The 16408-nt window shown below is 37.5% G+C and overlaps 1 protein-coding gene across 1 annotated transcript in view; it reads left to right on the top strand.

Annotated features, from left to right (window-relative positions):
* The window catches only part of fgf11b (fibroblast growth factor 11b), a 58222-nt gene that overhangs the window by 19352 nt on the left and 22462 nt on the right, over positions 1-16408 (top strand). Inside the window, exon 2 of the mRNA XM_052118035.1 lies at positions 11263-11373. Coding sequence (XP_051973995.1) covers positions 11263-11373 — 111 coding nt within the window. The remainder of the gene's footprint in view (positions 1-11262; positions 11374-16408) is intronic.

Raw genomic sequence — 16408 nt, forward strand, 5'->3', positions numbered from 1 at the left:
TCCCATTCCAATGCGTCTTCTGGAATTAAAGGTGGAACATTCGATACCGTGACTTTCGCTGTCGGAGCATGTAATGGGGTAACCTGAACAAAACTGTAATTTATAACAAGGCCATTCTCGATTAAATGATTAACAAGGTTTTGCTCTTTCAAGAACACCACTATGGCTTTATTCATGTGAGAAGCGGACACAATATTTTCATGTCCTACTTTCTCGCCAGTCGAAATGAGCACATCTTCAACTGTGACACCGTCCTCTGGCACACACCTGAAGCCATTGCACAAGGACAGTGACGGCGTCTCCTCGTGAGACGCCATCTCCTTGTGCAATAATCACAATAATAATCAAACTGAGTCTAAATCAAACTTAAACCATGCAAGGAAAAATAAATAGAAAAAACGTAATTAAGGCAAGGGGAATTCACACAGCTCAGATCTCACCCAACACCACTCTCAACCCACTCCCAGCAAACAACACACACAGAGAGAGAGAGAGAGAGAGAGAGAGAGAGAGAGAGAGAGAGAATGAAAGCTGATGGCTGGTTCTTGCAGAGTGGATTCTGCTCAGCACACCAGCCGTCACTTGCTGTATCTCCAGTGTGGAGTTGGCAGCAGCTCAGTGATTTCTGACAAAATTACCATCTGTATCAAGCTGGAACTAGACACTACACACTACCTTTCCCCACACACACCTCACCTCCACCAGATAAACAGCACCCGAGGGGAGACAGAGAACGGTCCTCTTTCCTCTTTCTCTTTAGCATACTTTTTTCTATCTCCATTTAATATGCAGAAGCAACTTTTAGTAAGCCCTTGGTAGGATGATTTCCCTACAAAATATAAACACCGCTGCACTTTCAAATCTTTGCTCTGTTTGTTGGAGCATCCCAACCAGCCCAACCAGCCCAACACAGCAACATTGGAGTTTGGAGCGGGATTTGTTTGTCAACCACTGGAAGATGGGCAGTCTTTAAGAAATGTGTATGAAAATTAGGGCTGTCAATCATGTTCATTTAAAAATAAAAAAATAGAACATATATATACTGTATACATACACTCACTGAGCACTTTATTTGGAACACTGTGGTCTAAATAAAGTGCCTGACATGGTCTTCTGCTGTTGTAGCCCATCTGCCTCAATGTTTGATATGTTGTCCATTTTGAGATGCTATTCTGCTTACTACAATTGTACTGTAACGTTCGGCCAAGGCAGGACAGTCTGAAGACAGAAATGGACGAGGACGAGATGATGATGAAGTGAGAACCCAAGTTTTATTTTAGAAAGTCCAATAAATCCAAAAACATGAATCCAAAACAAAACAAACATAAAGGACTTGACTTGACTTGACAAAATTACATTAACAATACTCGACCAAGGACTAGAGAATAAATGTACAGAGTGATTATCTGAGTTACCGTAGCCTTTCTGTCAGCTCAAACCAGTCTGGCCATTCTCCATTGACCTCAATCATCAACATGGAGTTTTCGTCTGCAGAACTGTCGCTCACTGGATGTTTTTTGTTTATGGCACCATTTTGAGTAAACTCTAGAGACTGTTGTGTGTGAATATCCCAGTTGATCAGCAGTTACAGAAATACTCAAATCAGCCCGTCTGGCACCAACAATCATGTCATGGTCGAAATCACTGATCACATTTGTCTCTCATTCTGATGGTTGATGTGAACATCATGATTTTATGCATTGCACTGCTGCCACATGATTGGCTGATTAGATAATCGCATGAATAAGTAAATGTACAGGTGTTCCTAATAAAGTGCTCAATAAGTGTGTATGCCTAATAAATATTATAATTCAAATAATTTAAATACATTACATTATATTGTGGCAACAGACAAGCACTTAGACAGTACAAAAAGAGAAAATATTGTTTGTTTTATTTCCATTTCATTGAGCATAACCCTATTATTTTAAAGCATCTCACTTTGATTGTGTCGCTTCTCACTGGTTTTCAGCACCTCTAGTTGTAAGTGCTGTGTTTTTAGGAGGCTATGTGAAGCTAAACGTAGTTTGAAACTTTGAAAATAGCATCTTGAGATCCATGCATTCTGTTGTGCTTGGACCAGATGTCAGTGAGCGCTAAAGAAGCTTCTGTGGAAGGCTGAGCTGCCAGCTGCTCGTTGGTATGATGAGGCATGTTGCCTGTACAGCTGGAGGGCTGACTGCTCCCTACTGTATCAATGTGGTACATCAAGCTTAAATTACTCAGATAGTGGGATTACTCCTAATTACAAAATGTACGTACAGGTCGGGGGCATGATTATTTTTATTGTATTATTTTTTTCATATACGTTTTCACATTAAATTAATGCATTAAATATCAGCACTATTCAAATATTGTTTTTGCAATTCCATTTGGTGCCATTGGTGGTGAAGAAATGACATGCTTTCCCAATAATACCATCTACAAATTAATTTTACTTTTACAATCGAAATTACTATTAATCGATTTTTTTTTAATCAAACTAATTACATATATCGTATACATATTTGCTGAGAAAGCTCCTAAAATAACAATAATTCAATGTATAATGATGAAATAATTTATTTAAAAAAAATAAAAAATATACATATATATATATATATATATATATATATATATATATATATATATATATATATATATATATTCAAAAAAATTATAATATTCAGATTCTAAAAATGCATTATGTTATTGTGGAAGACGATTAAAGCACTAATAAGACAATACAAAATGTGGCTTAGAATCCAAGGTATTGTTTACTTCCATATTATTGAACATAAGCCAATATTTGGCCTACAGTTCACAGCAATCCATTTTACAATTGAATTCGTCAATCAGTACAAGATTTGTTATAAGGGCTTTCTAAGGATGCGTCAATACAGTATACACCTGTGTCAGATGGATGCTTTTGGAGTGTCTCACTTTGGTTGCATTGTATAATAAACATACCGATTTTAGGTCGCTGTGTCAAGTTAAACATAGTTTGAAACGTATAAAACATGTCTAAAACAAGCTGTGCTTGATAAGTGGTAAGTTTTCATGTTGTGCTGTTCGCTGAGTGTGGTTTGTTCTCTGTATAAACTGCACATTGCCTATACAGCTGAAGATTCACTTACGGCCCCTGGAGAAAACAGGTGGTACTTTAAACTTCAATTGCTCTGATGGTAGGAATATTCCTTATTACGGTCTGTGGACATGAATAATTGCATGCATTTTTTTAACACATTATTTCTATAGAATTAATCGCACTGAATTAACATGTTAAATCAACATCCTTAAAAAATACACATCCACACACACAAAAAAAGGACTACACAAAACACAGAAAGGTGACATGATGAAATATTATACTGCATTAAAAACAGTTAAAAACAACATGCTAGAGTTCATCACTGTATGTGTGCTGTCAGTTTGATATGCCATGTCAGTTAGTGGATGCTGTGGTCAAAAGCTGGGATACCCCAGTTTCATGCTGTTTACCAGTAGCCTGTGATAGTGTTTGCAACTTGACAGTTACACTTATACTCTAAAATGAACCATCAGTGCCGATCCAGTGGAATGCAGAGGAGACTCTAATAAGCCATGTCATACTTGAGCAGTTCATCAAATTAGGCGGTAAGAAAATACTTGATGTTTATCGAACACATACCATATAAAGCCATTTTCTCTAAAGAAATGATGCAAAATGCACCCATCCCCCACCCTGTCTGGCAAGTGATCACTTGCTTTCCCTTTTTAATGCATCATAGTTCTATGCGACACTGGTGATTATAAGAAATTGAGTGAGAGTTTGGGGTAAAAGAGAGAGATTTCATAAAAATTATGTGACTGGCAACATCTTTGCAAAATTATATTGAGTGGTTCATTACACGCATTGCGGCAGTTCTGAGCTGAAATTCGTACTATGTGGCGCTAAAAACTAGTTACATTTTCACACAAACAATTGAGGTTGTTGAGGTTAAAGTTCTTTAGAATTTTAAATAAACAAAACCTACCTCCCTACTCTAAACCTAATGCAAATGTAAATGCAATGCAAACATTAAAATGTATGGTGTGACAAGTCATGCACTACAGTAAAAGTGTTTAAATGTCATAAGACAGCACTGGGTGAGGACCAGGGCGAAAAGTAAATGTTTTTGAACTGATAATCTGCCGTTTTACTCATGATTTGTGTGAAAAAGAATAAAAGTTGTACGCAACTTGAGAATGCGTATTATGTAAGTTTGGTACGAGTTTCTTACATTTGCACAGACATGAAACGTACAATATTGACGTATTCACAGCATATAAACATCTTCATTTTACATATTAACACCTATAGAAAGGTACAAATGTTAACGAGTACAGTTTTAATCGATTAATATGAAATCATGGAATTAATCAGTTAATTGCATTGCATTTATAATCAATTAGATTAGTTATTTATTTAACACAGTTGATATTATAATATGACATTTTTAAAGTTTCTTTCAATTTTGTGTGATTTCTGCTGCCCTATACAATGTTTTAAAAGATTATATCACTTTAACCAAGACTAAACCTTAAAATCTTCAAATGAATAAAAACTCTTCACTCATTCATTCATTAAGCATTTAATTACAATTTTGTTTACCAGGGGTAAAAGGAGTTTTAAGAATATGCAAAAAATAAATAAATAAATCACAAAAACACCCACCCATCCATCTTCAACCGCTTATCCGAAGTCGGGTCGCGGGGGCAGCTGCTCCAGCAAGGGGCCCCAAACTTCCCTATCCCGAGCCACATTAACCAGCTCTGATTGGGGGACCCCCGCTGCCCGATTCTCTGGCCAACCTCCCGCTCCATTGTCCCCTCACTCGTGAACAAGACCCCGAGGTACTTGAACTCCTTCACTTGCGGCAATACCTCCTTCCCTACCTGGAGTACGCACTCCATCGGTTTCCTGCTGAGAACCATGGCCTCAGATTTAGAGGTGCTAATTCTCATCCCAGCCGCTTCACACTCGACTGCCAAGCAATCCAGTGAGAGCTGAAGGTCACGGACCGATGATGACATGAAGACAACATCATCTGCAAAAACCAGCGATGAGATCCCCAGCCCACCGAACCGCACACCTACCCCACCCCGACTACGCCTCGATATCCTGTCCATGAATATCACAAACAGGATTGGTGACAAAGCGCAGCCTTGGCGGAGACCAACCCTCACACAAAAACACCATAAAACAATAATAAAAGTTATCAATTTAATTAGTTCCTTATAATATAAATCTTCTGATAGAATTGTTTGAGGAATATACCCAAATTCAAGCCTTTTATTCAACGATTTCTGTCTCCATCCGCCGTAGCACCCACCTTAAGCATCAACAAGCATGCTTTAATTTAATTTTCATAATTCATAATTGAATAATCTAACAGAATATGTTACAAATTACATTTTAAAAGTAACCCTCCAAACCCTGTCAGCCTGTTACGTGTTTTATATTCTCAATAAATGGTCATGGTTAGGTTTAGTAGTAGGGTTGGTATTAGCGACTGTAAAATATAAAGTATGTAAATGTATATATATTGTAACAAAAATGATTGTCACTGTACATTAATCTACTTGTTTCACCTTTTTATGTTGTTGAAAAGTGGTTATGTTTAGGGGTTGGAGTAGGTTTAAGGGATAAAATATATCTATAAAACAATAAAAATGTCAAATATATTTATAATAGATTCATGTTTTCAAATGTATTTGTCATGGATTTTTCAATATTTTAAGTCTCTAAAGCTGTAAATATGTAAACTATTTGCATTTTAGATGCTTTCAAACATCCATATTGAATGTTTTAGTGTCTATTCAAATGTAAAAACATATACATTTAAATTTTACAAATATTAGCGTACAAATGGCTTTCTAGGTTAATGAGATCAGGCTGTGTAGTGCCTCTAGTGTTCATTTCACCAGGGAACTGCAGTGGTATGTTCAATGAGCCACATAAAAATAATTTTGCAACAACGTAGGTATAATATATTTGCTGATATCTGAGAACACTACAGCAGCAGACTAGCATACAAACTCAAACTTTGAGCTTTGCATCCTCTTTGTGTCAATACATTTTTTTTATCAGGATTTGTGGGGGTGAAATCAATACAAGCTTTTATCATGTCCTGAAAAGAGTTCAGAAGATTCCACAGTCCTCTGCACCGCTAAAGGTGTAGTGACAACATAGAGATGAAAGGCCACACACTCTCAAGAATGTAGTCCTTCACACACACATAGTGTGGAAGAAGTGGAAGATCTAAACAAATCAGGGGAGTATTAAACATTCACATATTTCAACCAGACTAACAATAATGCAATACAAACCTTTGACTAATATCCTTCATAATACCCCTCTAGATAACTACTTTTAAAATGCCCCTGAGAGATTTGTTTGGGCACCTCGGAAGGTCAAACTAAATATTATATGGTGTTTATTTTATGTGAGCATTGCAATTTCTGTAATCCAGTTAAGAAAATGTTATTGTAGAGAACAACATGAGAGCAAGTAAATGATGACAGAAGTTTTATTTCTGGGTGAACTATCCCTTTAAAGGTTCTAATATAGTACACCAGAATGGGTAATGGTGTATATTTCAAACTCTTGCAGATGATAATTCAACCAGGCTAACAATTATTCAATACAAACCTTTTAGGTGGAAATGTATAATACAGTAAGCAAACCTACCTCTCCAGATAACTGCTTTTAAATGACCTCTCTCTTTCCTGAGAGATTTGTTTCATTTGAACTTCATGGAGGGGAACAAATCAGCTAATCCTAACAAAAATAACTTACCTTGTCACTACCGATACAGCAACATATTTTTGAAACTAGTGTGCTTACACAAAACTGTAATCACACACTTTTGGTTGGTGACAATTACATATTCCAAAACCTTTTTTCTGACAGAATAAAACAAATAAAATCTGTTCAGCGTTCCCTTTCAACTCATTTCTCAAATGAACACAAAGTAGGCATGAGGGACTGTAATAATAAAACATTCAGCTTTGGTTCATCTCCTCAAGTCTCATAAATAAATGTGCGATACAAATAAATCTTTTATAGAGTAGGATACACATTCTTTTACTTCCGTTAGTCTTGCAGTGACCAAAGCTTCTCTAAAAAAAAAGACAAGGTGAAAGTCAATACAATGCTTAAGGGTGGACAGGGCATTCAAGGTAAAATTGCTCTATCACATAGAATGAGATAAAAAATGTCTTCAAGCAGTCCTAGATTAACAAGTTTAAAGGTATAGTTCACCCATAAGTGAAAATTCTGCCATCATTTTGTCACTCTTGTGTTGTTCCAAACCTGTACAACTTTCTTCTGTGGAACACAAAAGGTGATGCTAGGCAGAATGTTAGCCTTATTCACCATTCACATTTGTTGTATCTTGTTTTGCAGCTTCATTGCAAAATTCAAAGGACATGCACTGCCGATTTATGTTTCTGCTGATGGATGCCCTAATGACCAACCAACGATTAAAATAAACAGAACAGATTTTTATGTGCTTTTTCATCATTCGTTGTGGGCAACTGGTTGGTTTGTCAGGTGTGACGAGAAAACATACAGTATACAGTGTTCCAAACGACATAAATTATGCCTTCACAGTGCATTTCAAATTGAAAACTATAATGATGGCAACAGAGTAGGATCATTACAAGATCATTTTCAATAAAAAATTACTTAAAAAGTGAGTTTAGAATGACTGTTGACTGTAAGGATATTTGTCAATTGACCTGGGGTGGACTGGCCATTGGGAGAACCGGGAATTTCAATACAGGATGTAAGGCATCCTCTATGGGATAAAATATAGGCCGTCTGTCAGGATCTGGGTTGTTTCTCTCTCACTACACACACTCATTCACACACTCATCTCACTCACACACCAGCACACACACACTTACATGTTTGCACTCTGGCATCACCTGTTGATCATCTCAATCAGCGCTCGCGCTGATTTGCAGTGACACCTGTTTCTAGTCTTGTCTGATTACTCTGTCTACTTGTGGTGTTTGCTCTCTCTGTTCTGTGTCGGATTATTGTGTGTGTTACGCGTTGTGTAATGCTCTCTCGTCTGTCAGCAGTTACTCACCACGTCTTGTCATGTGTAGCTGCGCTCGTCTTAGTGTATCCTGTTATCTGCTGTGGTGAGTTTCTACAAGGCTTACTCTGCTCAAGCTACTTTCTACAAGGACCAGTACCTTCTGTTCGAGTGAACTTTCTGCTCCTGACAAGTATCCTCTGTGTAGCTGTCTTCCTGGGGAGCATCATTTGAGTTCCAGTTCTGTGTTATCCACTACAGACTTCCTTTGTTGTTGACCATTAAAGACTTTGATTTGAGTTACCTTTTGCATTTGGATCCTTTTGTTGCACTCTGACACCGTCTGGCAAAAATGGGACCGTTGTAAACCTTAGCAGCAATAAACATTGCATATCCAACCTCTCCCGTATTTTAAGAAATTTGCTGTGAAGAATGCCTTAATATGTGGATGCCCTCATGAAAAAAATCCATAAACTCACACATGGTGAACATATGCACGTTTGCATCGTTACAGTAAAAATTTAATGTGGACGTGCTAGCTAAAGCGTCTGCAGTCAGAACAGAAAGAAATTCTAATGTGTCCACATATAACCTGCAGTTTGAAAAGTTAGTCTAAAAAATAGTATTTGTAAAAAAAAAAAAAATTATGTCGATGTAGTGACACTAGGGGTCGCTCTCGGGAGCCCCAACACCTCTGATCTTTGAGAAAAGGCCAATGGGAATTGGCGAGTGGAATATTCATGCCACTCCCCCGGACATACGGGTATAAAAGGAGCTGGCTCCTAACCACTCATTCAGGTTTTGAGCTGAGGTGCCGAGACAGGGACCTGGCCATTTCAGTGGGCAGTTCAGTGTTGTGCAAGAGGGACACAACATCTCGTTCCCTCCATCAGGGAACGGAGGTTACAACAGTAACCAAGACGTTCCTTATCTGTCACTCACCCAACGTTGTGTCGATGTAGTGTCACTAGGGGTCCCTATATGAAATGCCACAACTAGCTTAACTGTTTTACATGGATTGATGGTGCAGGTAAGGGCAAGCCACTGCATGCCTCGTAGCTAGCATTCGGCACTAACGTACAGTCCCCCGCACCTCGGGGACAAGCCGACTGCACATAATGGGGACAGGTCACACCAGCTGTGGCCTCTGCTCTTTTTTTTCTCCCCTAAAAGTGAAAATTGTTCAGCTGGGGCCATAAGCGTCTGCGTAATTGTGTGGAAATATGTCACATGGACTTACCGACCGGCAGTATCGCATGTGGAGGAAGTCCCCATGGTAGGTCCTTCACAGAGGGGACGGAGCTCTACAAACATGGCAACCGGTGGCAGAGAGAACTCTGCCCAAGGAATATGCGGATTTACCAATGAGGAAACCATACCACGGAAGATACAACAATCGCATCTGACGTACCTGCAGGTGAGGCCTCGCGGCGGGGCAGAGCAAGAGACATATCTAGGAGCCTCGCATCTTGAGCTCATGGCTCTGCTGAGGGGAACATCGAAGCACTTACCTTGCTCCCTATACCCACCATAGGACCGATCAGCGATGGGGGAGGAAGTAGACCATCCTCGTGACTCGCCACAACCGCTTGGATGTGGGTGTGTGTGTGTGTGCTGCAGCTGGGAGTGCAGGGGCGGTGGGCCCGCCTCCACAGTGCCATGCCTGCCGTAAATGTTCGGTGTCCGGTGATCATAACTATGACGGCCGTAAACACCTGGTGTGAAAATGAGTTGCTTCAAATAAAAATATTAATGTCGTTAATTAATAATAGAGCTTTCTTTTTTGAGTCAAGGCAAAGAAATATTTATTAAATATATTTTTTAAATGCCTATGGAGTAAATTACTGGGGAATATCTCATGCTTTTGCATCTGTGTCATGAACTCGAACATAACAACTGATTTGTTTGTGACGTAAACGACTTTTGAATTTCAACAAATCATCTGAATCAATTATTCAATAACTGACATTACACACATTTGTCACCACCTATTGGCATATAGGTGCAACAAAAAGCTGAATCTGAATGAATCTCTTTTGTCAGCAGCAAACTATTTTACAAACTGATCTAACTGATTCATTAGCAAATCAGTCTGAATCTAAATGGTTTCTAAAAATCCTTATCCAGAAATCATAAATGACTATACAAGTCATGGAAAATCATTGGCCAAAAAGTGTGGGAACCTGTAGATAAAAATCCCAAGTCACATCTACACATACAGAACATCATGAAAGAAAAGTGGTAAGAAAAGTGAACAAACTTGAACAAAACACTTTTCTTACCACTTTTCTTCATTTCGCATTTACTTTTAAATGTGTTTTTACATGCAGAATAAAATTTTAGCTTTTATCTTTACCTTATCTTTTGTCTAAGAGATTATTGTACTATATAAACATACTGTAAATTTCAGAACTCTAAACATCTCGTTCTCTACTTCCTCAACATTGTGATGTCACATGTGGTGAACATTTGCATCTGACCACCCCCACAACAACACATCAACACCTACTTTACCTTTAATCACTTTTGTAGCGCCTCCCAGTAGCGGTGAGCAGAGCAGGTCAGTCAAGAGCAGAGAGCCAATCATAACAGTGGGTGTTTACTGTCAAGTCATAAAGGAAAAGCAGCACAAAAACCAGAGAGGGTCAGAATGAGGGTGGGAAATAATCATGTTCTACAAATAATTGACTGTTTTTTTTTCCAAAAACTTTACAAGTGTTATAGGTGAACCTTAAAGAACATATCTAAAAAATATGGCATGTCATGACTGCTTTAACCAACTGCTCCCAATGTCATTTTAGTGAATGTATTATGTCAAGCAAATGCCCAGAACAGAATAACATAGCAACAGTATAGCACTATATGAAAGCTATACACTCCCATGAAAGGGTGTGTGTGTGAGTGAATATATATATATATATATATATCTATATCTATATATATATATATATATATATATATATATTATTATTATTTTTTTTTTTTTTTTTTTTTGCATGTTTTAATATTTATTTTTCACTGAGGAGTTTGTTCTTAATCCCAACACAGTTTATTTCCTGAGAAATGTTGCACAATATGTGTACTTTAGTTTTGCCCCCTGTGCAGTATAAGTAACTTTACGCACTGTTGATGTACTCTGTCATGCATGTACAGTAAATGCTGTGATTTCTCCCTGGGCTAACAGTGTGTGCCTGTGATCATTTTTTCTCAGCAGAGCCACAGCTAAAAGGCATCGTCACCCGCCTGTACAGCCAGCATGGCTACTACCTGCAGATGCTACCGGATGGCATCATGGACGGCACAAGGGACGAGAACTGCTGCTTCTGTAAGTGTGGGTTAAAAGGACATTGGCTTCAGGTTACAAACTGGTAATCACAAGAGTATTATGCTATACATGTGATTTATGAGGACATTTCTGTGTCCCCATAAATTGAATCGCTTAAAAAAACTAGGGTTAGGTTTAGGGGTAGGGTTAGGGTTAGGAGATAGAATCTATAGTTCGAACAGTACAAAAATCATTATGTCAATGGATAGTCCTCATAAGGATAGCCGCACCAACATGTGTGCGTGTGTGTGTGTGTGTGTTTCAAATCATGCATTAACAGAAAATGAAACTGTAATATCTATAAAGTGTTAGAGTCATCATTGTGTAGTTTGATTAAATATGATTGTAAATTGTGTATAAAAATAAATAACTAAATAATAATTGTATTTTGAACCACAGTGAGCAAGCCGAAGGCGACTGTGGCAAGGAACACAAAACTGCATAAGATGTTGGCTAATGGAGAAAAATAACCTTGGGAGAAATAAGGCTCACTGTGGCTAAACAGCATGAATATAATGCCAATATTAGTTATTTATGAGCAGTGCAAGTCATGGTTTAAAATTAGTAAACTAAGTAAGTGTTAAGGGCCAGTGTTTAACCCTCTGGTGTCTGAGTGTGTTTTGGGCCCTGGCGAAGTTTTGACATGCCTTGACATTTGTGCATTTTTAAAAACATATTAATGGCTAATGTCTGATAACACTGTATTCACCACAAACTAGGCTACATTAATATGTGAGCAACATGTACGCACATGTTTGTATTGAGAAAATAACGTTTATGCATGGTTTTTAAAAAAATAAAAAATTTAAGTCATTGAAATAAGGCCATATAACTCATACTCAACATTTGTCCACAAATCTTTTGAGAACTGGATTTTGTAGTGTAGAGTTTTTGCTACAAAATGATGTGAAACCCATCATGATCACTCATTCAAACAAAACAATATAGTAATTTAACTTTTGTAAGACACTTTTAGTGTTAGAAAGGTCATATGCGAGGAGGCGTGAACTATCATGAATATTGATTGTAATTCACACATGAGGAGAAAAAGAACCCTCCCTGGACCTATCACTGAGGAATGTGATAAAAAGAGAATGAATGTGAGGAGACTTAATGATCAAAATCAAGTTTTAAGTTAAAATAAGTAATCTAACTATACATTTTCTTTTTACAATTTAAAAGAACATTTTTCTATTTGAATATATTGTAAAATGCAATTTGTGATCAAAGCTGAATTTTCAGCATGATTACTGCAGTCTTCAGTGTCACATGATCATTCAGAAATCATTATAAGATGCTGATTTTCTATGGCCATATTTAAAGTGCATTTTACTCATTTAACCTGAACACATATTTGCAAGCACAAGCTTTGTTGATGATGAGGCAGCATAAACACTAGTTAAAATATAATCTAAACATTCATATTATTTTTATACCATATTTCATATAATATTTATATCATACACCATACAATTTAAATGCCTGCTTTAGCCGAAACAACATTGAAATGTAACTAAAACTTGCCTATTAGGACATATTTCAAATTTCAATACTCTGAATCCTGGCTGGCAAGTCTGGAAACAGTCCCACTAGTAAAATATGTACATGTTTATATAAAAGAGCAACACTAAAGGACTTACTCATCCGAAATTGTATCCTCGGCTGGATCAAGTCTCTCTTAAAAATGCAAACGTTCATCGGAGTCCCGCTCTTCTTCTGAGGAAAATGTTAACTATTCGTTACAATCCAGGAGCTTTCTTGCCTGTGTATCGTGCAATCTTCCAAATGCGTAGAAAAGTGAAAGAACTAGATGCTTTTTAAGACACAATCGGGGCGTTCACCATTTGCATTGATCGTCTCAGCATATTACCGTATGAATAGCGCCCTCTGCCCATGGGTGTGATCACATTAGGGATAATTAGCTGAGCCAGGAGTAACTGTACTTCGCTAAATTTCATACAGATTGCATTGCAGGAGAATATTTGTTCTGAATTTGAATAGTTTTATTTAAAAGTAGACATTTTAAGCTTTTTTAGACATATTTTTCATGTTTGTGTAATAAGTATTCACGGAGTTTCAGTAAATTTTTGTGATGTCAGATATATGCTCGTGAACACAGAGACTGCTGAAAGCTCACCCTTTTTATTTTCATTATTTTACAAAAGCAGAAGGTTTTGTTGTTATTGTGAGTGTACACAAATAAAAGTAGACTCTCTATAGTCTCTAATGATGTCTTACACTTATCTGTATGCGCCAAAATGACAGAGAATTTTATGTTGTTTCCGCTGTAATTAAAACAGCGTGTAAACACGAGGGCTTAGCGCATTGTGAATTGGGCATTCCAAATTGGTGAGAAAAAAAAGAAGAGGTTCTGAGATTATTGGGAACATCTCTTTTAAGAATTTAGTTGGTATTGTATCTAACATACATGTTGTGGGTTTTGATGTTTTGATACGTTTTGTTAGATCTTCATGATCTATGACAGCAGTGGATTGATGTTGCTCGTGGGGAAAAATATGAGACACTGTTTTCTGTGGTACTGTGACAGACGAATGCTTAATTCAAATTTTATTTCTGATGATTTGAATTTTATCAGTAACGAATTTCATGAAGTCACTATTGTGCTGCGATGGAATATCTGGTTATGTCTAGGCTTTATTCCAAACCAATTTAGTCACAGTACCGAATAAACACCAAGGAATGTTGTGGTTATTTTCTATGATTTAGCTAAAATATGCTGACCAGGAGATACAGACACTATCCTTCCATGCACCGCAAAATACCTCTAATTTTGTAGTATTCCACTTGCACTCCATTTTGCAAGCTGCTCTCTTGAGAGCATGAGTGTGATCATTGTACCATGGTGTGTGGCTTTTTCCTTGAATTTCCTTTAATCGAAATGGGGCAACACCGAAGAGTGTTGAAGAGTGATAGAGAAGACTATTTATATTTTCTGTTATTACTTCAAGTTCTTCTAGACATATTAGCTTACTGAGTATATGAGATAAATCTGGAAGATTATTGGTGAAGCATCTTTAGTGGTCGAAGGAATAGTTCTACCTGAACGATAGCATGGTGTAGATTGAGTAACATTAGCTGATTGCAGCATACAAGAGACGAGGCAATGATCTGAGATGTCATCACTCTGTGGCAGAATTTCTATGGTATCAACAACAACTCCTTATGGCAGAATTAAATCTAGTGTATGATTATGGCGATGAGTTGGTCCTGTCACATTTTGTCTGACATTTGTCTCACATTTTGTCTGAGAGTTGAGAATATCGATAAATGCTAATCCCAATGTGTCATTTTCATTATCTATATGAATGTTGAAGTCACCAACAATCAAAGCTCTACCCACAGTAACTAGATCTGATATAAAATTTGCAAATTCACCAAGGAAATCAGAATACGGCCCGGGTGATCTATATACTGTAGCAAGGGCAAAAGATGACAAAGACTGTTTATCTGACGGTGTGAGATTAGGCATTATTATTTCAAAAGATTTAAATTTACAAATATCCTGTCCTCTAAGAAACACCAACAATTTCACTGTAAATTGCAGCAACACCTCCTCCTCAACCTTTCAGATGAGGCTCATGTTTATAACAATAATCTGAGAGAGTAGACTCATTTAAACTAATATATTCATCTGTTTTAATCTAGGCTTCAATCAAACAGAGCACATCCAAACTTTGATCTGTAATACTATCATTTAGAATTAGATTTTTGGTTGAAAGAGATCTAATGTTTAGTATCCCAACTTTATAAGATGTTTATCTACATTTTCTTTGCTATTTTCAAGTTTTATATTAATCAATTTTTTTCTAAAAAAAAATTGGTAGTTTGGGGAAAAGAACACAGTCTCTATTAGATATCTAGGTGATAAAGTCTCTATGTGTTGTAGTTTATGTGACCTGTGTAATGTCTCAAGGCAGCAGTACTGATTAGCCAGTTTGTATGCTTCCTGACCTGGGCCCCAGTAGGTCAAATACTATCACTATTAAGACTAAGAGCCAAATTACCAGAGAGGAGAGTGGCACCTTCTTTCCTGGAGGCATGGAGTCTTTCTCTCTTTAGCAGGTCATGTCTACCCCAAAAACTCTTCCAATTGTCTATAAATCATATTTATAAATCCTATTCTCCGAATACCACTTAGACATCCAGCCATTCAGTGACACTAATCTACAATAAATCTTGTCACCATGATGAGCAGGGTGAGGGCCAGAGCATATTGCAGTGTCTGATATCGTTTTTGACAACATTATCTCTAGTGATCTCCTACACGTGAAGCCAGACATCATTAGTGCTGACATAAATAAACATTTTAGAATATCTGCATTTAGTATTAGCCAGCACTTGTAAATTTGATCTGATGTAAGATGCCCGAGCACCCGAAATGTAATGAACAATAGTGGCTGGAGTCTCTATTTCCACGCTCCTTACAACCTATAACAAGGGCACTTTCAACACGATCCTCAGTGGGTGCATCACTGAGATGAGAGAATCAATTGGAAACACTAACATGAGATTTCACCCAAATGACCTGCTGTGGTGGCTCTACAGCAGAAACAAAGTGTGTGTGTTGCTCGCTGTTCTACCTGCATCTGAAAAAGTCTATACCGACTTCTCTTTCTCATTGACCTCCACTGGCGTTCATATGCGTGTCTCTAACTCATTAACCTTCTCCGTCAGCCTGACTAATTCCTTACAATTAACACATGTAAATCCCTCACTGCTGGCAGAAGAAGCTGTAGTAAACATGTAGCATGCAATGCAGGAAGCAATAACATGAGCGGGTGTTATTATGGTTCTTGAGCAGCAAGGGTTTGAGATCAATGTGAATCCCTCACGCAATTGTTTGCTGTTGTTGTGGAGGTTCCTGATCAGCATATGTATGAGATTACTGCAATAATCTGTGTAAGGACAGAGAAGAAAACATATGTACACAGTTGAAATGCAAGATGTAGACAAGCGGAAAAAGAAAAGAAAACGGCTTGTACAGTTGTTGGGCCATTATGGACAGCTTTTTAAC

This window comes from Xyrauchen texanus, chromosome 44 (assembly GCF_025860055.1).
Source record: "Xyrauchen texanus isolate HMW12.3.18 chromosome 44, RBS_HiC_50CHRs, whole genome shotgun sequence".
NCBI lineage: Eukaryota > Metazoa > Chordata > Actinopteri > Cypriniformes > Catostomidae > Xyrauchen > Xyrauchen texanus.